At 35.6% G+C, this 22206-nt stretch overlaps 1 protein-coding gene across 1 annotated transcript in view; it reads right to left on the bottom strand.

Annotated features, from left to right (window-relative positions):
* The window catches only part of LOC594146 (ubiquitin carboxyl-terminal hydrolase 31), a 40795-nt gene that overhangs the window by 10488 nt on the left and 8101 nt on the right, over positions 1–22206 (bottom strand). Inside the window, exons 2-5 of the mRNA XM_030984641.1 lie at positions 13398–13633; positions 11619–11736; positions 5769–5869; positions 5036–5116 (exon numbers count right to left, since the gene is read on the bottom strand). Of these exons, the coding sequence (XP_030840501.1) occupies positions 5036–5116; positions 5769–5869; positions 11619–11736; positions 13398–13633 (536 nt within the window). The remainder of the gene's footprint in view (positions 1–5035; positions 5117–5768; positions 5870–11618; positions 11737–13397; positions 13634–22206) is intronic.

The raw sequence follows: 22206 nt of genomic DNA, 5'->3' as shown, positions 1-22206 counted from the left end.
TACAGAACGTATGAGGAAAAAAAACAGATCTTTTTCCAGCTTCAATCTAAATGCTAATGAAATTTATGAAAATGTGTGTGTCTAAAAGAGGAAAACTGCACAAAGGATGTTTTCCTGTTAAACATTCACGTAGTTTGGCTTCAAGAACAACATTTCCTGTCTCATCCTTCGGGATATATCTCTAGAAATCAATCTCTAACATTCCATTATCTGATGTCTGCTGCACCAAGGCCATCAAAGCTTTCCAAACGAATTGCTATCTGCTTTTCATTTTGGTCTAGACTTTGTGGTGTTAAAGCTACCATCATTCCATCATTATGAACTCTATACTTCAGTGACCCCACATTCAGACCACCAGAATTCATTGTATAACTATATGATGCGTACTCACATTTGGCTAGTCTGAATGTCATTAAAATAAATGTTGTATAAAACTAAACATCATATTGAAAAAAGCCTGTTTGAGAATCGTCAAAACATTGTACAACAGATGCTTTCATCTCAAGAGACCTCTTCAAAATGAGTTTCTTTTTAATTTGTTATGTAGTGTGTACGCTACTTTCGCATTATGATGATTCTTTATATAATATTTCTTTATATGAGTTTTGTATAAACCAGGAAGTATATTTCAATTACATTTTAACTTCAATGTCATTCTCTTTGTTATTAGTGAAGAGGTGGAAGGCAGTGGGAGTCTCTGGGGAAGTACCAAAGTGTTGTCACAAACATACTGTCTAGGCACTTTGAATACCGTACTGTAGTGCCTGAAAAAGTTACTTACCTTCTAAAGTATACAGCACTTTAAATACCTTGATGTGTTGCTTATACTCATGTACATATTATGCTGGTCAAATAACGAAACATTTTCAAAAGAATGTACCCAAGAAACTCTCAATACAACTGTACATAGAAATACATATAAATGTTCCCCCTGTTGCCACCCCACTCCTCTTACTGCCCCCTTTCGTTCCCTCTCTATGAGAACATTCTATTGATCAACTGCCTTTTTTCTTCTTCTTTTTCTGACCCCTTGTTGTGTTTTCAAAGTATTCTCCTTCTCTTCAATCTAAAATACAGCTGTGCTAGAAGAGTAGCTTATCTGCAATTTTCAGAGAACTACAAAAAAAATGATCAGATTTTCTCAATTTATTTTCTGATGACAAGCTCACTTGGGTGTGGCTTAAGGCTTAATATGCTATGACCTTTTTTTTTTAAATAATGAACAACAACAAAAATCAATATCTATGCAAATACTAAACACAATTTTCAAATAACAATACTTTGATGCTCTTTGGAAATATTGTCTTTACTGCTACTAAGACTTTTCAGTATTTTTTTATTTTTAAACCTCTTTTAATTCTTCTTTTTACAGTAATGTAATCTTTTCAGTATTTTTTTTTTCTTTATCGTTTTTTCAAATTTTCAGTACTTAAAAATAAAAAACCTCTTTGAATTCTTTCTTTTTCTCAGAAAAAGAAAGAATTACAATCACCCCTTCTTATGTAATCTTTTCAGTATTGTTTTTTTTTAACCTCTTTGAATTCTTCCTTTTTCTGGATTAGATTCCCCTTTTTTTTAAAGTAATGTAATCTTTTCTTTTATCAGAAAAGGCCGGTTCCATTTTCAAATCCCCTGTATTTACAATTATTATCCTCTTTCTCTTTATAAATAAAAAACAAACAAACTAGCATGCATACACAGAAAGATACAGAAGTAAACTGAGTCACAGGGACAAATTATTTGTCTGGCAAGGTAACCGATGAAACAAAATGCAAGGTCAACAGCGGAAAATTGGACAATTCATGTACATGTCGTCTATCACAATGGAAAATGTTGTGGGCAAATGGGTCATTAAATGTTCTAGCGTCAATGCCTTTTGACAGGCCATCATTCCTACCTAGATTAAAGAGAAGGTTGAGTTCCGATATTGTTGAAAACATCTTTTTTGTTAATGTCAGTTTGGAAGAAAGTCATGATATATATGTCCCCGGAAAAGGATTGCTCTTTAATTGCTCTTACATTAGAAATATGAGAAATAAGAGAAAGAGCTGAAAGTTTGGACTAAACTATCATGGAACATGTGTGTAGTCCCATATACACTTATCTCTGTGCAGTACATGTGAGTGCCTTTTACGCAAGATTGAGTCAATTTCCTATAATTTGATGATTTCAAAAACTCACAGTTTTCACTAATATGTCTTGTTTACCCAGGGTAGCCTCATCAGTATTCATACTGTTCTCCCTGAGGGCCCTGCAATCATATTATCACCCCGGTCATCGGATTCAGGCTTACCCGAACACAATGTATGCACATTCTCCACTCCCTGGGGAGTATACACTAATTGTAATAATAAACATGACAATAACAACCTTTTACCTCTTGCTTCCACACGATTTCTTTCACAATGTGACTGCATGACCAGGGCCCTGTTTCACAAAACTAGTTATTAATAGCAAGTTACAATAACTGTTATAAGCTACTGAAATCGGGGCATTCGATTGGCTGAGAGCAAATTTGTCATCAAATTTTAGAATTGCTTTTGATAAGTGAAACAGCCCCTAGAACTGAATTTTATCTTTAAGGTGTTATATAAAGGCATGGCATTTGGGAAGGTAACATCAATTTCCCTGCTTTAATTTGATGGGTTTCCTGGTTGATCTACAGCAGTCTGATGGTGAATGTGTCTAGCCATCATTATGTTTTGATGTGTCACCATGCTGCCTATTGTCTGCGGAGTGCCAAGGATGTCAACTCTGTGTAAAATTATATGGGTTGTTGTTGTTGGTTTTATTTATGGCACTCAGTCAGATTTGACTATTTGCGCCTAGTCTAGTTTAAAGTTGTGTATGGGTTAACACCCTTCTGGCTTTAAACAGATAAACTGCTTATTAAAATGATAATTACGGTGTAGCTCAGTACCTTTAAAGCACATTGTAATATCCCTCCCATCCCCTTCCCTTCAATAAAAACGTTTTAGTGGTACTATCTAAACCTCTCAATAAACTTAGTGAATTGTAAAACTATAAACAAAAATAAAATACATGTTGAAGAGAAGGTCCAAAGCAAGATGGAAAACAAGATAATACACATGTAAATACATGTAATATGTATCTATTGAAGTCACAGTATGTGCAAAATTTGCATTGAGTTTAACAATGAGTGCCTAGAACTTGTCAGAACAGAATGTTTTTTAAATTACTCCTCTGGTATGTATTTTAGAGTTATTAGTAACAAAGTATAAATAGAACTGTTACTATTCTGTAACCATCGAATAAACGGAAGCTGCACAGTACATGATACCCACTGAAGAGGAAAAGAAACAGCGCCATCTAATCATCAGTGATGAACAACTAAAAAAAACAGCACAGCCAGGCAGAAATAATCTTTTTAGATTGGTCAGCCTTAAAACCCCAAGAATAACAACAACAACAACAACTGTTAGAAAATCTAGATCGCACATCCCTCCCCCCCCCCCCCCTTGTTAATGTAAATTAATTTTCTAAAGCTTTCTGAGCCAAATAAAGTAAAAACAGTGTACTCAAATTAACCTTTACATTTCTATGAAGGATATACATGTTTGAGGTTAATCATCTATTTTCTCTGAACTTCACAACACATTTTAAGCCTCCAATAGGCTGGCATGAAATACATCCCTATAAATAGCTTGCCTATATTGTTTTAAGTACTAACTGTGTGGGTGTGTTATACTTAGTTGCTAAGACAGATAAGGCACAATGTCCCTAAATGCTATTTGTGACTTTGTTGTTTATTCATTGGATTTACTGCTCATATTAAAGAGAAGGTTGAGTTCTGGGAAGAGGTGAAAAATTATTTGTGAGCATTACTCATTCTTATTATGCAAGTGTGGAAGAACATCAGATAAGACATGTTCCCTGAAAAGCATGGCTCTTCAAATGCCTTCACATTCTAAATATGCACGTAACATCGTAAAAATCGGGGACGGCTTTTTACGCCACGTGTTCGTGTAGTCCCATATACATCTTTCCGTGTACAGTGTTTGTAACTTTACCAAGACTTGGCCAAATTTCTTATCAATTTGATGATTCCAGAACCTTGCAATACACACAAATTCTTATATGCTAAATGATAAACCTTTTCTGGTCGGTTCCACACCGTTTCTTTCACAATGCAATCGCATGACCAGAACTCAACTTCATCTTTAAGGTGTAGACAAAGTTATTGGTGATATCAAAAGGAAAAGCACACACTACATGTACATATTGTTGTGTTGTAGAGATGTCACAGTCAAGTGGTTTAAGCACTACAAATGCAGGGGCCATGGGTTCAATCCCAGACATGGCACTAATGTCCTTTGGCAAGACATTAATCTACATTTGCCACTCCATACCCAGGAGAGAAATGGGGACCTGGTAGGATAAAGAAAGCTCTCGTGATAGAAAATGCCATGCCCTCAGGGTGATCTCATGGTAGGAATACTCCCCAGGGAGCACACAATGTGTGCCTGAATGAATCTTATGACTGGGTAATAATATCTGTAAAGCACTTAGCGGCAGTATTCCGGATTAAATGCTATATAAATCCAGATTCATTATCATCTATATCTCTTCCTGGAAACTGACTGCACAAATTATTATACAAATTGTGCAATTGATGCCATCACTATTTCATGTGAAACATAATCATTGTTCCAAATGAGCTTCCTACTAGCACACAATCAGATTAAAATTGCAACTTCTTTCATTGGAAGCAGCAGAATCTTAATAATAGACCTAAAGTGTCCACAAAATCAATATACAAATAATAATACATATTATGATGAATAATATAAGAATTAATGCCATTGCAGCTCAAACTAGATTGAGAGTGGCTAATAAAGGTAAAAACGTCTCTGCCAAAGGACATTCCTGCAGGACCAGCGCTTTAAGTCCAGCCTTTCATATCTCCTTTCAACTGATCAAAATACTTGACTATGATGAATGTATATTGAAAACTGAATGGGGCCCTTCCCCCTTCCGAATCAAAAAAAAAAAAATTAGAAGGGTGTATACTTACATAGTCCTGATATCTCGCTCCCATTCTACGATGGCCTTCACGTGAGGGGGTCCCCCTTCTTCGCTTGTTCCTTGTAACATTCTGTGAAGAAGAACAACAAATAATACATTTGTACAATCCCAATTGAAAACAAAATGATTGGAAATGAGATTCAATTCAATGGAAAGCAGTTTTGTAACTGAAAATGAAAGTGAAGTGGGTGGGTGGGTGGGTGGAAGAATTGATGAATGGATGAATGAATTGATTTGACAGCATAACTCTCCATATACATATGTCTCTCTCCTTCCCCCTTCCCCTCTCTCTCTCTCTCTCTCTCTCTATATATATATATACAATGTATTTGTTTTTGTATGTGTTTGCACTTCAGAACCTGAAGAAGGCCTCACAAGCTAAAAGCTCGTAACAAACTTGTAAAGTACAGCTACGTCTCACGTTCCTAGACCTTTTTCTTCACGCCTACATATTCTGGAACACCCGTTGTCATGACAGAGTTGAGAATTCTCACACTTTTATATATGTCTCTCTCCACCCCTGCCCACACTCTCTCTTTCTTTCTCTCTCTCTCTCTCTCTCTCTCTCTCTAGCTCTCTCTCTCTCTCTATATAACCCTCTCCCCCCCCCCCCCCTCCCTCTTTTCTGGCTGCATCTCTCTACCATGCACCCCTCAATCTCCCTCGCCCCATCCTACCTGCCATCCCACCCTATCCATCACGCACGCTGTGGTCACTCATACCTGGTTATCGTTGCATTGTGCATCGGCCTGGCCTCCTCGAATGGAATGTAATGTCTGCTACCCTTGGCATCTATTACAATACCTAGCTGTAACACAGGCCCCTGAAAGAAAGAGGAGAAGAGATAATAAATAAAACTAGATAATTATATCTTATTATGTATTAGATTAAATGGAAGCCAGCGATATGGGTAAGGGGCTTCTTGGGGTGGAGGGTAAGGGGTTTCTTGGGTGGAGGGAAAGGGCCATCTCTTTAGTATCTAGAACAACGCATACATGTATGCAGCCGTAACATCCGTCCCTGAGGAAAAAAATGAGAGGAGAGATAGAGAATAAGACGAAAATAATAATGTAAGCTTATTCAGTACGAGATTGGGAAGCATACGCGAGGAAGACAGCAAGGCTTACAAACAGAAAAGAGATAATGAAGATGGGGGGGGGATAAAAGGAAAGATTTCAAAAAAATAAAAGAAAGTGAGAGAGATAAGAGGGAAAAGGGGGTGGTAAGAAATACGTTGTCTGCTACTGTCAGTGTATCTCTCATTATTCACTATTGACTGACAGCATACATATCAGAGAGAGCTATACAGAGAGATAAAGAGAAAGAGACAGGAAGAGAGAGAAAGAGACAGGAAGAGAGAGGAAGATAGAGGAAGGGAGTGAGACAGAGAGAGGAAGAGAGAGAGAGAGAGGAAGAGAGAGAGAGAGGAAGAGAGAGAGGAAGAGAGAGATGAAGAGAGAGAAAGAGAGGAAGAGAGAGAGGAAGAGAGAGAGAGGAAGAGAGAGAGAGAGAGAGGAAGAGAGAGAGAGAGAGAGAGAGGAAGAGAGAGATGAAGAGAGAGAAAGAGAGGAAGAGAGAGAAAGATAGAGGAAGAGTGAGAGAGACAGAGAAATATAGAGAGAAGGAGAGAACAAGAATGATTACTAGTACATTTCATTATCAACTTGTATGACTCATGTTTAGGGAGAAGCACACTAAATGAAAAGGTAAAATCAGATAAATGCTTCAAGGGTTTTCCTTATTGTCTTCATTTAAAGACAACTTCAATTTGATCATTCCTACATATACATGTAGCTACATGTGTATCAGTATGTGTATTTCTTTGTGGTTTTTCCTTTTCTTTCTCATGTGCAATGCTTTTCCCCTCTCCGAACCCCTTAAAAAAACATAATGGCTTCTTTTCAAAGCTATAGAAATCATATTTTGTAACACTGTTACAAATATTTGAATAGAGATGAATGTGAGAAAAGAAATAAAGGAGAGAGACCAACAGAAATATTTGACAGAGAGAGAGAGAGAGAGAGAGAGAGAGAGAGAGATAGAGAAAGAGAGAAAGAGAGAAAGAGAGGGGACAGGAGGAAATGATCTTACAATTATAATGTACCGGGCATACCATTTCATAATTTACTAGACTATCCTTTGTAAGAGGGTTCTGTAATTTCTGACCCAATTTCTTTCACGTATGATCTTTTACAGATCAGATTAATTATCATGAAATTATGTTTCAGAAGAAAAAATACAAACAAAATGACCCTGGAACTAATTTGTTTTCAGATCAATCTTGCAAATGGACCACAGCACAAAATAGTTCTACCCTTGCTCATTTCAAAATAGTTGTAATCATGAAAGGATGTATTCAACAAAGCCTAGATACTCGGGCTGAAATAATTCATTTGCATAATTCATATAGGGGAGGTAAAAATCCCTCAATCTGTATAAATGCAGAGAGCAAAAGACCTACTCTCTTCTGATACCCTGTTCATACTATAGAAAATTTAAGCAAAACTTTTACAACAAAATGGTTAAATCGAGAATCATCTTAAATCAAAAGAGCGAACACGCACAAAAGAGTAGTGTATAGAGTAACTAGTTCTCAAGAAGTCAGCACACCAAACATTTGAGAGGGGAGCGTTTCAAAACTGGTCTTAACCTTTAAGATGGCAGTCTCCTGCATTTTAGTTTGAAAGGTATACCGTATATGTTTTGACTTTTGTTAATAATATATGTACATAATTTGGATATTACTTTTTATCATGTTGACAATGTAGAAATAAAATCAAACAAACAGTTAATGTGACATGATGGAAGCTGGCTGGTCATATATAAAAAAAATAGGAGTATGTGCTCAGCAGAAGCCACACCAAGTCAAACAAATGCACATTACATTTGTTTGTGAAACGCTTTAAGAACCCACTTGAGTTGAATTGTACTATGTGTATACGAGAAAATTGTATCATTATTATTACTATCATTTGACATTTATACTAGGAAAAGATTATTGTATAGCTAAACAGTTTTTGTCTAGCTATACAATGCTATACTAGATATACAATTTTGCTAGTCTAAACAGGGGGTGACAGCAGAAACCCCATCCACTCCCATCCATTCTATGAGATTGATAATATAAGCTCTCTAATGAAAAAGAAGACGATCTCTTACTGATGAAGACTGAGAGGACGGTCAACCACAACCCTACTACAGCCCAGCCCAGCTCAGCCATTATTGGCAGGCATGATGACAGGGGTCCATGAACCTTACCCTGCGTTCAGACTATAAGAACTACGAAAAGTATACGATAAGTATACGATAAGTGTACTATAAGTACACTGTATACTGTAAGTGTACGGTAAGTATACTATAAGTGTACTGTAAGTGTACAGTACGTATACGGTAAGTATACGGTAAAGGTACGAGAAGTATACGGTAAGTGGACAATAAGTATACGATAAGTGTACCCATAAGTATACGATAAGTACACAAGAAGTATACAAGAAGTTATTACCCTTTTTCTAGTCTGAACATCAAACAGCTAACGTCATACAGTGAAATGCATGTTTGAGCATCATTTTGAATGAAACTTCATGAAGAATCAGGATGTCGTTCTAGTCTGAATGTTGTGTCACATGATAATCTTTTAAGTGGGTGGGCCTTATCGTGAGCCAGCTGTCATGTCAACTGACACCTTTAAATCTAGTTTCTATATATGACGTTTCTTTAAACGATGTTTTTTTTTGTCTGAACAGGCCATTAGTGGAAAATAGATTCCTAGGATGTGTCATCCAGTGGAGACAATATGTGATGCTTGAGGAAAACAAGCCAACCACTAATTGCCAAAAGACTTTGGCATGTAATGTATTTTCGCGAATGTAGCGAAAAGAAAAGACTTGTGAGTTTCTTGCAACAACTCTCTCATTTGTCCTGTACAAAAATACACTACAGAGAGTATATTATTACAGGTCCTCAAAATGAAAAGACCATCCCGAGTCATACATTTTTGAAAAATTGAAATTGTAGTCATTTCTTGTGTTGGAACAAATGGGAAAGTTGTCTGCCACTACTTCACAGAGACATTTCAAACCAAAGACTTTCAAAAAAATCATAACTTTCTCATGAATGAGGGTGGGTGTATGTTTGTTTTAATAAGTTTTACAATATTTGTTATTATAATTTGCTTGTACATTTATTTTTGTACAGGGCCCCCATTTTTGTACAGGGCCCCATTCTCACAAGCTTTGCTTATCTTGAGGTCCTTCCGATTTTGTTGTTCATTTTTTATGTATTTTACTTTGAATTTTAATGGAAAAATAAATGAATTAAACATTTTTTTTTTTAATTGGGTCCGATTCCATAATTTTCATTCAAATTTGCACTTGTATGCTTATCTGATTTTTCTCCTTTCTTCTAGTGTAGTTTGCTATCAAGGTTATATTTCCCTTTAACTGATAGAATGTGCCAAGTTCAAATATATACATGATATTGCCCTTCACTCCCTCTCAAAAATGTCTGTAAAAGTTGATTTATGATGAGAATCTAGTTGGCTGCCAGCGCAAGAGCCCCGTAAGAGTTGTGTACTGTTTATGACAGTGATAGTAACAGGCCGTCTTGCTTGCAGGGGATGAAATGCCTAGGTATGTGACATACTGATCATCTCTAAAATTTGGGATTAACAACATACCGGCACATAAACTAAATGATTCAACGTCATCAATCGTAATTCACCATGACAATATGTCATTTTCTATGTGATCCGTGAAATACCACACACAAAAAAACGTCTTGCTATGTCAAAAGTGATCGAGTGTGCTCTATCGCTAAATAAAGGGGACCACCATTCAATAATATAACATGATATAATGCAACAATGCAAGCATATTGGATCCTGGATTTGATCCTTGCTTGTCGACACTTTATGAAAGGTTTTTTTACCGACGCACGTCCCTCTCATCCCAGGGCCTCTTGCATCATATGCTGAGTTTAAATTCAAAAGATTAAATTCAACTTTCTTTATCATGCAAGAGGTGCATTAAATGGGTACCTGGTAATACCAGATGATGATAATTTGCAAGGCTTGCAGGATCAAGTAGTATTAAGATTACCCTCGGTAAATAAGACACATTATCTGTTTGGAGCCATTACGGCATTAAAGGTGGTGTGTCCCTTTTGCAGGCTGAAAATATAAACTTGTGTGAATCCTATTGTAACCAAGAAATAATACCAACTAAAAACTACCCTGCATGAAAAGATTAGAACTGGTAACGATTGCATTTTTCCAAATAAAGTCCAGAAATTTGGCTGCCTGACAAAATACTACAAAATAAGTATCAATGAATATAATCATAAAGCGAAAGGTATCTAAAAATGGGTACAGATGTTGGCACTTGTCATATCTAAACATGGTTTTTAATACAATAAAATCTACCATTAATATGGTTTCTATTCAAAATCTTGTTCACATTATTAGGTGATAGACCTAGATTCTGTCTTTACTCTGTATGACCTTTTAATAAATAAATGTTGAAAATTCAGACAAGAGAGAATGATAACCCTATCACACGGCTATACGGCATTGATACATCTACATGTATACAGTGATTCTTGCCAGTGGGAATGGGGCTGAGTGATGTAATTGGAAGCAATAGCTTTCAGCATCCATAGCTCAATAATGGAATGAGATGAATTGGGTACTGTCCCTACCAATCATAACATGATCAGGTGTGGAAGCTGTTCTATCCCAGTCAGCTATGACTCACTACAAACCCAGACAAAATTGAAAGGTCACACAGTTCTGACTGCCAAAAGGGTTTCGGGAAATGAATGAAAATTTCTGAAAGTCTGCAGTCTATCTACTACAAAAATGCTGACTCCATATTAGGCATCCAGCTCAGTCCCAGCTAGACATGCAATGTCAATATAATCTCAGTCTGTTATACTATAACCCAGAATAACTCCTAGAACTGGAAGGGAAAGTCCAATCTGATGTTTGGTCGGTTTTTATAAAAGCAGACAAATTAAAGAAAAATTAAAGAAAAAGATAAGTGGAGGGTTTGGTAAATTTGATGAGAAAGTGATGAAGTTTTGAAGTTGTAAATCAATGAAATACAAATTGGCAACTCTTGGACATATCTTGCAAGGTTCCTCCCATTTGTTCTGTACTGAACATGTAACAACTTTTCAATTTCTCGATATTAATGAAGAAATAGATAATATAGATTTGTTTCATACAGGGGTTGTGTAAAAACACATTTGCAATTATTATATCTAGGTTGCATATATGACTTTAACAATTTTTTTGAGAAAATTAAAAAATTACAATTTCTTTAGTGCGGAGAAAATAGGAGAGGACCTCAAAAGATAATGTAGGTCCCAGAGTTGCCGACTTGTATTTAATCAATTTCAACATCTATAAATCATAATGCTCTTCTCTTTTAACATATTTTGCTAGCTTCACTGATCTGTTTCTCTAATATGTCTGCTTCTTCAACTAAATGCATGTATCTGGGTGGACTCCCCTTAGAAGAAAAAACGTTTCCTTGTATACCTGTGGTCTGGTACGAAGGGAAATAACAACTTACCAATTGCATGATCTTGTCCGCATTGCCTGATGAACAGCCCATAGCCTTGAGGATGATAAGTGTGAGTTGCTCGTGGGATACGTTCCTGTCCACCTCTATCGCCATCGGCTGACCAAACCTGGAACAGGAAGGTCAGGTGAAGTATTTAAAGGCATCGTTTAACAATGTTAAATCTGAGATGCATGGCCCTACGTGATATCAGTGTCTGTGCTATGGTGTAATATTGAAGCCCTTAAAAAAACTGCGCGTCAAAATGATCATGAAGTGCCTCAGAAAAGGATAAATCTTTGAGTGACCAGTTAACTCATTTTCCCCCAATAGACTGTAGCGTTATATAAAAACCATATGGAAAACGGTTTTTGAAATTTCGATTTCCAATCATAAATATCTTGATAATCAGACAGGCAATCGGCTTGTAAAAGTCATGGGATTCCTGACTGACCTAAAGGTTTATAAATATGACTGCAGCATGAGCTAAATCCAGGATTTTGTTTTAGAATCTGAGGCAATGTTACCGAGTCACTTCAAGATAAACGTGATTAATCAAAATAATCTAATAACTGTAGATTTCATGCAGTTCTATGGGTTATTCACTCTGCAATAGGAATAAATTGAGCATCAGTCGTGCCTGTGTACGACCAGGGCAGGCGAGTCAGGGACCTGTTTCACAAAGCCTTTTTTCAATGACAAATGACAAAAATCAGTGACAAATCTGCTGATAACCAATCAGAAGCAGGGATTTCAGTAGCTTATAACAAAAACTGTCATTTGTCACCGCTGACAACTTTTGTGAAACGGGTCCCTGATCTGGCTACAATTGGAATTACTGGAGAGACGGCAGAAAAACATTGGAAAAACAGAAACATCTATGAGAAAGATTTGGGAAAGCATTAAAACAGTTTCATAAGAAGGAGTTTAACAACAGAGATGAAATTTACGGGAGACAAATTGGCAACTCTGTCTTCATACTACATCCTACAGTCTTGAGGATAATTAGTGTGAGTTGCTCATGGGAAACGTTTCTGTCTGCCCATCTCTATCACCACCGGCTGACCAAACCTGAGACAAAAGGTCAGGCAAACATCCTATTTTTCATGGGACTGATACAAAAAATAGTAGATTGTATGCCATTTTGGGGGAAATTCACTTTGCCATTGGAACTGCTTTGAGCAAAGATGGAAAAACCTTGGAAACAAGATACTTATAGAACAATGAATGAGAATTTGTTTGGGAATGGGTAAAAGAGTATAATAAGAGGTTAGCAGTCATGAAGATTTAATCTTAGTAAAGACAAATTGGCAACTTTTATTCCTTCATAAACAGAGTACTTATATTTCGTAGTCTGGAGGGAGATTGGTGTGAGTTGCTCATGGGAAATGTTTGTGCCAATGTCTTTTGCACTCTGTTCACTGAACCCGAAACAATAACCATAAGTATTTAAATGTAAAGAGCAGAATATGGTTCAGATCAACCTAGTCAATTTGCTCTTTAAGATTGCATGATATATTCCCAATTTAATAAAATAAACTGAACACAATGCCAGGAGTTCACAACCTACATAATACCACTGAAAAATGATCTTAACTGATGGTAATAGCTTAAAAATGGATCTAATTAACCTTCTCGATTACAATAATAATAATTTTCATCAATTTGAAATCATCAATATTGCTACTTATTTCTATCTGCTTTCCGATTAAAGACAAAAACACAAACAGATAAAGATTTAACGAAATAAATCCAAACTACTTTGAATTTTCACCTTATCAATTAATTTACCTCTTGCCATTTCTCCCTGTGCCCTGCTGGTTGATGATTACCATGGTGATGACCTCTACAGGTCGATTGCAATGGACATGGAGGTAGGGTTTGACCTGACTGTTCTGTAGCATGCTATGAGAGTTATGAGGGGTCTCTACGGCATAGATGCTGTCACCATCGTGGACATCGCTGAGGGGTTGCGTATCGCCAAAGGACCGGTAGAAACCGTCAAAGTAAACCTCGGTCAGTACAATCTGAAAGATATAAAATAATGGTAAAGTTAAAGATGAGCTCTATAATCCCTTTTTTGGGGGTAGTTTTTGTTGATAATTAGTTTGCAACATTAAACATTATACAGTATAAAATAATACATAATAAATTAATATATTTCATTGAACATGGGCCATCTTCAACTTTCAGCAAACTGGAACTCCCTTCATCTCCAATTCAACTTTGGTCCACTGATACAAAGACTGATACTTCAGCAAAATTTAAAATCATTTTCCCTTTTAAAGTTGAATTTCATGCATGATTGGCACCATATATACAAAACAATTGTCTGATGCATTTTCATTAAAATTCACAATGGTGTATTTTCCCACAATGTCATAAACTATTCCACAAATCACCTTCAAGATCATTTGTACCCTTGCAAATTGCTTGCATAAAATCAATTGTATACGATTACTCTCCTTAGCCATTTTGTATTTTCTTGAGCATCGTCAATCTCTGCACACTACCTTTGTCCGATTCATGAAAAGCTTCTTTATTCCTTTCTTTTGTTTATGTTTTCTACTTGGTTTTAGTCTCAAAATTTGTACATTCAAAGAATCAATTTGTATTTTCAAGTGTTAATGGACACAGATAGGAAAAAACGCAAGAAAAATAAGGGATGCATTTCACACCGATACACAATACTTTAAAGACCTTGACATCAATGTTACTTTTATTTTAACCTTTACTGTATAAGCTGTATGTGAGGGTTTTATTTTGGCGAATTGCATATTATCGCAAATTTATCAACACGCGGAAATATTGGCACCTCATCATATCCTGGAGCGCGAAAATATCAGCATGCAATTAGGTGCTTGCGTCCTCTCAATCCCTAGCTACTGTACTAGTAACTGCCTTGTTCGTAATGCAATGCTGTCGCTCCCACCCCACGCGTTTGTTCTCTCCTTGCGTGTATATTGCACAGATTGCATGATGCAGGCACGTAATCCTCGTACGTACCGGTACGGTACTGGGCTGTATGTGGTATGATGGGCTCCTTAAACTTGTGTGTGTACTTTACGAGTCTGTATGTGTATGTTGGCGTGAGAAAGCTTGTGAATACTTCAGGCCCATTCATTACTTCTGCTGTGTGCTATTTGCGAAAGCAACGACTTGTGAAAATGTTTCTTAGCCTGTCATTCGCGAAATATCTGTACGTTATCTTTCGGCTAAAGGTTTCAGAATATTTTAACTACCGGTGTGTAAACTATCATGTAAAGACTGTGCTGCATCTTCTAATAAAACAATCTCTGTTAACATAGCTTGGGACTTTACGTAGTTTTTTCAGAATATTGATAATAATAAATGTTAGCAAACATACTTTTTACGCTAACATCATTTTCAAAATACCACCACAAGATGACGACACATGTGGAACAACGCATTCCTGTTATGATGAAATGGCACATCATCCCCCTATCAAAAGTGGAATTTATCTTTCTTTCTTACAATCATTATTCACACAACAGGATCAAAATGGAAATACGTCATAGGCAAATTATTTAAATCCAGCCAAGTTCAATCCAAAATCGTTTCTTTTTGAAAAAGTAACACAAACTCGAAACACCTAAAATTAAAATAGAATGGTCACTGACACTGACATAAGTAGGTCTTAATGTATCTACAGTAATTCGAGTTCGTGCGAACTCTCATATAAATAAGTAAATACTCATGGAGCCTAGCTATCTCTCTAAGCTGAAATCGGGGGCATCAAAGTTGAATGATAACACAGGATTGGAACAAAAGAAAACCTTGGGGACCCAACGTGTCTTCGTCAGTCGAGTGACCCTTGCATTGGATGACAAAGTAACCTTTGAAGTGTCAACTTCAAAGTTCTCTCAAGTGATTAAGAAATTAACAGCTGATTTGGAGTATGTTATAAGACTTTGTGCGAGCACTTCACAAGTTTGAGCATGACGTGTTATAAATCGTGTCACGAAAATGAGAAAGACACTGTAATGTATGCGCATGAAACATGCATGCCGTGCTCTGGTAACAATTGCTCCAAGTGAAAGCTCTATTTTGTCAAAGATACAGAATTATGGTTAGGGCTGGGGCTGCAATTGGTAAATCAGTAAATGTAAGCCCACATTCATAAAGGCGGCTTAACTTAACCTATGGTTTAAGCCCTTATTTACATAACCGACGGTTTTAAAATTAGCTCAAAATACCTTGCCTTGCGTGCATCTAATATTGGACCTCTGACTGTGTCAAGCTTTTTTTGGCGCTAATTTTAAACCATGGGTTATGTAAATGGTTTAAATTTAAACCTCCTTTGTGAATTCTGGCCATGGTGTTTGGTCCAGGGTTGAGGTTATTATGATTATAGCTCTTTAATCAACTGCTTTTTATTTCAAAATGTCAACTTCAAGACATTACATCAAATTGCTCTACAAAATGAAGTCTTCCCCCTCCTTTATATTGTAATCAACCGTCAAGCACAAACCATCTCCATAATTGCTCTCTTTAAAGGGTATATCATCTGTTCAGAGAAAGAAGGGTATTAATTCATGTTCTGTTACATGGTATGAATGCCCTTCTGGCTTTCAACAGACGATATGGATGCTAATGTAATCTTATTGAGTGCTATGATATACTACTGGTCATTATTAGGCTGGTTCCGCCCTCTTTCCTAGGGCAAAATATTATTATTATTCTGCTTTTACAATGTCTCTAAGCGCTTTACATATCGTCCCTATTTTCACGAAGTGACGGTAGTGAATGAAAATCGTATACAATTTGCATGACGATTTTCCCCACTACCGTCACTTCATGAAAATAGGGACGATATATATGATCTCTTCAGCATTATCATTCACTCACTCTCTATTGAAATGAGAGAGGCTTCAAACACACCATTATTATCAAAGTCAATGTTGGGTAGTAGCAGTGACATTACATTTTGAGAAACTAATTGGAAGTTATTCTGAATTGCTGATCATTTCAGCATCATTCTTCAGTTCCCTGTGTTGCCAGTAACAGCAAAGGAGACTAATCATAATATCATACATGTAGGTAATGTTGGGTACCAGCTACAATGACAGTATAAGGAGATTAACTGTCTGGAAGTTAGCCCAAAATACTGCTCATTTTGATATCTTAAATATATTATTCAAATACAGTGTGTCATCTGCCGAGAGCCACATAGGCTTTAACTCCTTCAAAATGTTTGATCTTTTCACCATCATTTCTAGTCGCTGCGATTGCAGATGAAAGAGGCCTACTTTATACAAATCACTTTTATTATGAAAAGTATTGTTGGGTACAAGTAATTAAATAACATTTAAAGAGAAACTATCTGGAATTTTTTTTGACTTACTACGCAATTTTGTTTCATCTACTGAAGCCACAAGGGCACTAAAACTCCTTTTAAGTAGTTAACCTTTTCAGTATTATTATTTCACTTTTCTAAAAGAGGCTTCATACAAACTATAATGTTGGGGATGTGATACATGTCGTAACACTGCATTTTGGGAGAACTGTCTGGACATTATTCTCATTTAGATATATTTAAAGTAAATCAATTATATTGTGTACTTGAGATCCGTAGGGAATAGATTCCTTTCAAAATATTCAATTTTCAGCATCATTTTTAATTCCCCTTAATTGCTAACATGAAGGGCTACATACAAATCATTATGATTATCAGCCAGGATAATATTGGGTCGTGGCAATGAGGAGCTGTCTGGAGGTCAATCTGAATTAATGATTACAATGTATATAAAGATATTGTGTTAGATGTTGGGTGCAATGACATTGTAATATTAATTGACAACAATATGGATACCATATAGTTCATGTGATGTATTTATAACAATTTTGTCTTTTTTTTGGGGGGGGGAGGGGGGATAAAGTCACTAAATTTAATTTAAACTTGGTATACAAGTTCATGAAAAATGTAGAGAAAGAACCCAAGTATACCCAAAAGGTGCACTCTGTTTTCTGCTAAATCATGACAATAACACATTTGGCAAGAGCACACAGAAAACCCACAAATGATACACATTTCATCAAGCATCGCAATTTTTTAAAAACCAGTCACAAGTAGTTCTAATAATCTTAAGTAGGCACTTGAAGATCATTATCATGGTTGAGCCAACAACTTCTGGACTTCAAGGTGACACATGTCACATGCACAATCTAAGTATCTACAAAATTGGTATTAAATTTCATGATAGCAAAAAGTTCCAATACGTATGATGAACACTAATCACATACTGTACCGGAAGTGGTTTGACGACTAAAAGCAGAAAAAATTGCTCTCAGTGCATACCAGTGTGAACATGCTTTTTTTCCATGAGAGTTCCATTCAATATACATGTATTATATGTATGATGAACACTTATCATATACCGTAAATGGTTTGATGATTAAATGCAGACAAAAGTGCTCTCAGTGCATGCCAGTGTGAACATGCCTATTCCCATGAGAGTTCCGTTCAATATATGTATGATGTACACTTATCACATACCGTAAATGGTTTGATGACTAAAAAAATTGCTCTCCGTGCATACTAGTGTGAACATGCTTTTTCCCCATTAGAGTTCAATTATATACAGGTGCATAGTCTGTGAGTTACTGAAACATTAATACTGCTTTAATTAAAAATATGAATTGATATCTAAATTACCGCGCTTAAAGGTAATACACAGTTTTGGTATGGGGTCATGAATTTGGTTCAAATGAACATATTGGAAGCATAATTATGCGACAATATCCGGTGATCGTTGTCCCAGTTGAAATCGAGTCTAAAGTTATAAAATTGTAAATAATACACTCTTTATGTTGTATATGTTGAAAATTCTATATCACAACTACATATTCTGAAATTTTCATGGTCGCAGCTACCATTGTACGGCCGTAGGCTCTATTTGAAATTTACCAAAATTTACCGGGAGCACCGGTAAATTTTTATATTCAATTTTTCTCAAAAGCAGAAGTGTTTTAGGGGCTAAATTTTTCGTGCTTATACATCCACAGGGGCATCCAAATATATCAAAATTGTAAAGAATCACTTTCCACCCAATTTTCAAAATTTCCCAAAACTTTGTATTACCTTTAAAACGAGGAATGCCCGGTTCATATTAAAGAGTTCTGAATAAACTAGGTTAATTTCTTGTTTGATCATTAAAATGAAGACATGGGGAGGAGAGGCCTAATTTACCACATGTACATTTATAAAAAATTGTGATTTCATGGAAAGATGGCCATTGCATTACTCTAGTTCTTAATCATTTTCCTCAGTAGAACTAGGCCACTCATACATTCACATCCCAAATACAAGGAAAAAACATTAGGCCTATATTACCCTTTTCCCTACTTAAATGCAAAAGTGTTAACTTTGATTATGACAAATTGCAATGAAACTCAACCTTATTTCTTACAAAGGCAATAATCTTTGAAAATCATGCTTCAATGAGCACTCACATTTTATGGAGCTGCCGTTTTCTTGAAAATGTTAACATTCAGGAAATTAAACATGGAAGTTGGTAATTAGATTCTGGAGTATTATGTCCTCTGTAGAAAGCCAGCAGAGTATATTGAAGTTCACATCCTTCTGGCTCTAAGCAATTTAAACCTACAAAATATGTAATTTTAATTCACATAGAATAATAGTTTTTTTCTCTCAACATTTCATGAACAATTCCAATTTAGTATACAATACCAATCTTTTACAGAGTTATTATTGAATGAACAATGTATATAAATTTATTTTATTGATTTATACTTTAAACAAAAAACAACTGAGTTTGAGAGATACATTCCATCTGCAACTTCTCTTTCACACAAAAAGACCTCATTTAAAAGGACGTCACCTTTGTAACTGAAACAATCACACACTGTGATAACCACTCTACTTGTCATCTAAATTTGTAAATTCTTGTTAAAACAAGAGGCTACAAAGTTTATCAACTAAAGAGCTTTGCAAATATTGGCTAAGGGGATTGAACTATATAGGAAGATATTCTGAAGGGTTATATCATGACCTTTGACCTCTTAAGTGCGATCCTGGTCATTGCCATGCATCAATATCAGTCCAATGGCTATAAATCAGTTCAAATATTACTTTTTTTTAAATCAAAACATTATACTAGACGTTTCTCGTAAACCAGTTTTCATAAGCATAAGCAATGATCTTAATAGTTTAACCATATTTGTGGCTTACACCCAGTAAATAAGATCGATTGATCGATGTTTAAACTATTGAAATTTCTCCCAGGAAGCATTACATTCATAAAAGCAATGATCTTGATATATATATATTGAAATGTTTGCTGCTAGATTCGCAAGCTGGTGTATATGCACATAGACTAGCATTGCGCTCGAGCCTACATGTACATGTACATGCATGTATGAAAGGAGCAAAGTTGGCAAATAAGGTATCAATGCTGATTCAAAATCATTAAAAATTGCTAACTTGTAAACTACCAAATATTATTTGCAAGAGAATATTTCTAGGAAATTATAGCATTGGACCTTTCCTTCAAAACAAGCACTGATTAAGCCAGTCATCATGCTACAAGTTCTATCATTCATTTAACAATATCTACCAGACACTTTGAATATATGTAAACCTGTAATACAGGATTAATGCTGTCATATCTTATAGCTAAACATGTATACTTGAAGAAAAAATTCTTTAGGATCATAGTAACACAGGCATATCTAAATGTGCACTAACATTTCAAATGGCAAAATATTTATGATTTATGTGAAGAACTTCATATCTACTATAGACATGCAATTTAAAGGTAGTCTGTCTATTTTGCAGGCTGAAAAATAAAATTATGTAAATCCCAAGATAAACAAGAGATAATACCAACTAAAAACTCCTCTTAAAAGATTAGAACTGGTAAGTGCCTCTACTGTATCTGGAATTATATCGACCATTAGGAATTTTCAAAATGCGTTGCGAAAAATATGCCTAGAAGTTAGTCTGATTTTCAGACTATTGTACCACGAAAAATCGCATGTTTTGTGTTGAGTAAAGACTCGATAAGTTTAATTTTGGTTGTATTAGTAATTGAAAATGATAATTAACCCTTTACAGCTAATTTGATATATGTTATTAACAAATTTTAAAAAGTCAGTCAGTCAGTCAGTCAACAGCATCTTACAGTGAAATCTAGAGATTAAACAGTTTCCCTCGCATAACTACATGTAGGCCACTGTAACCGTTAAACGTTTAAATTTTAAGGATAGGACTTTCATGACATACTCATAGTTCCTGCAAAGTTCTAAAGAATTGGATGTTGGCTGAAAAAAAAGGGATACGCTACCTTTAAACCTTGGAAAATATCAATCTACCTTGCCTAATACGTTTTTCAAAAAGTTGTATGATCAAAGCAAATTATGGACAGTATATATATATATATATATATATATATTCTATTTTGGATTTATACAGGTGAGTGGCAAATTATACTTTCATTCACAATATATGATCAAGAACTTTTGCACTAGTTCACAAATATCTTGGGGTTTCAATCAGGAGGCTGTGTGTTAGAAAGTGGACCTTGTATTTGAACCGTGATTAATGTCAACAGAGCTACGTTACTTGTTGGTTCAGAGGTGGCAATGTGACAATTTGGAATTGAATTAGAGTGCGATTGATTCAAATTAAGCAAACTACTCCTGCAAATATATAACACACACCCTCCAAATGAGCTGAAGCTCTGCAGTGGCATGAACCTGTAGTCTAAAACATGCCTTAAAAATATGGAGAAATATCATCACCTACGAGCAAGAAAGGGCGAGATAAATGGCTTGAGAAAAAATATATGAAAGAAACATTGAAGGACATTGTGTCTGGTGAGATCTGGAAAATATGAGCTCATACATTTGAACAGAGTTATATTCTTCTGGCTCTCAATACACGTTTTCCTCTAGAAACATATATACTTGTACTAGTACCTGGTAAATTAAGAACACTGCATTATTCAGGGTTTTTTTTCTGGAAATCATGTTTCTATTATTGAAATTGTAATTGCATCTTATGCAGACACAGGCATTTTTAAAATCAGATTTCACAATCAGAGTTTTCTCTTTGAATTCAGTGATGAGCTTTGTCAAAGCTTCCATTCTGGTGTTGCATTTTCAGAAACACTGTTCTAGAAACACTGGCCTAATTTGAATATGAATTATTTATCACGAATTACATTTGTAGGTAAAAAATCAGCAAAGTGGAAACAATAAACGAAAACAGATTTGCAAGGAAACCACATGCTTGATGTAGTACGCACAGTCTGGATGACTACGTGTAGCAGCTCAATGATTCTACCATTGTTTTTTTATCTCGTTACTCAGCTTTATCATATTCTCTACTAAATCATTTGGCAGATATAATTATTTGTTTGTTGAGCACTTAGCAATCAGTGCTATTAAATCGCCATAAGTTGATTTTTTCAAAAATAGTTGCTTTCGTGTGATGAACAAAATAGATGATGTCGTCTTAATTGAGAAAAAAAAAAAATTCAAGGAATTACTGATGTGTTTAGATAGCAACACCATCCCTGGAAAATGGAAGCTTTTACCAACTGACAGATTCATCAGA

Source organism: Strongylocentrotus purpuratus, unplaced genomic scaffold (genome assembly GCF_000002235.5).
Source record: "Strongylocentrotus purpuratus isolate Spur 01 unplaced genomic scaffold, Spur_5.0 spur5_scaffold_14, whole genome shotgun sequence".
NCBI lineage: Eukaryota > Metazoa > Echinodermata > Echinoidea > Camarodonta > Strongylocentrotidae > Strongylocentrotus > Strongylocentrotus purpuratus.
The sequence above is the reverse complement of the archived record's forward strand: the minus strand, read 5'-3'. Positions and strand labels throughout refer to the sequence as shown.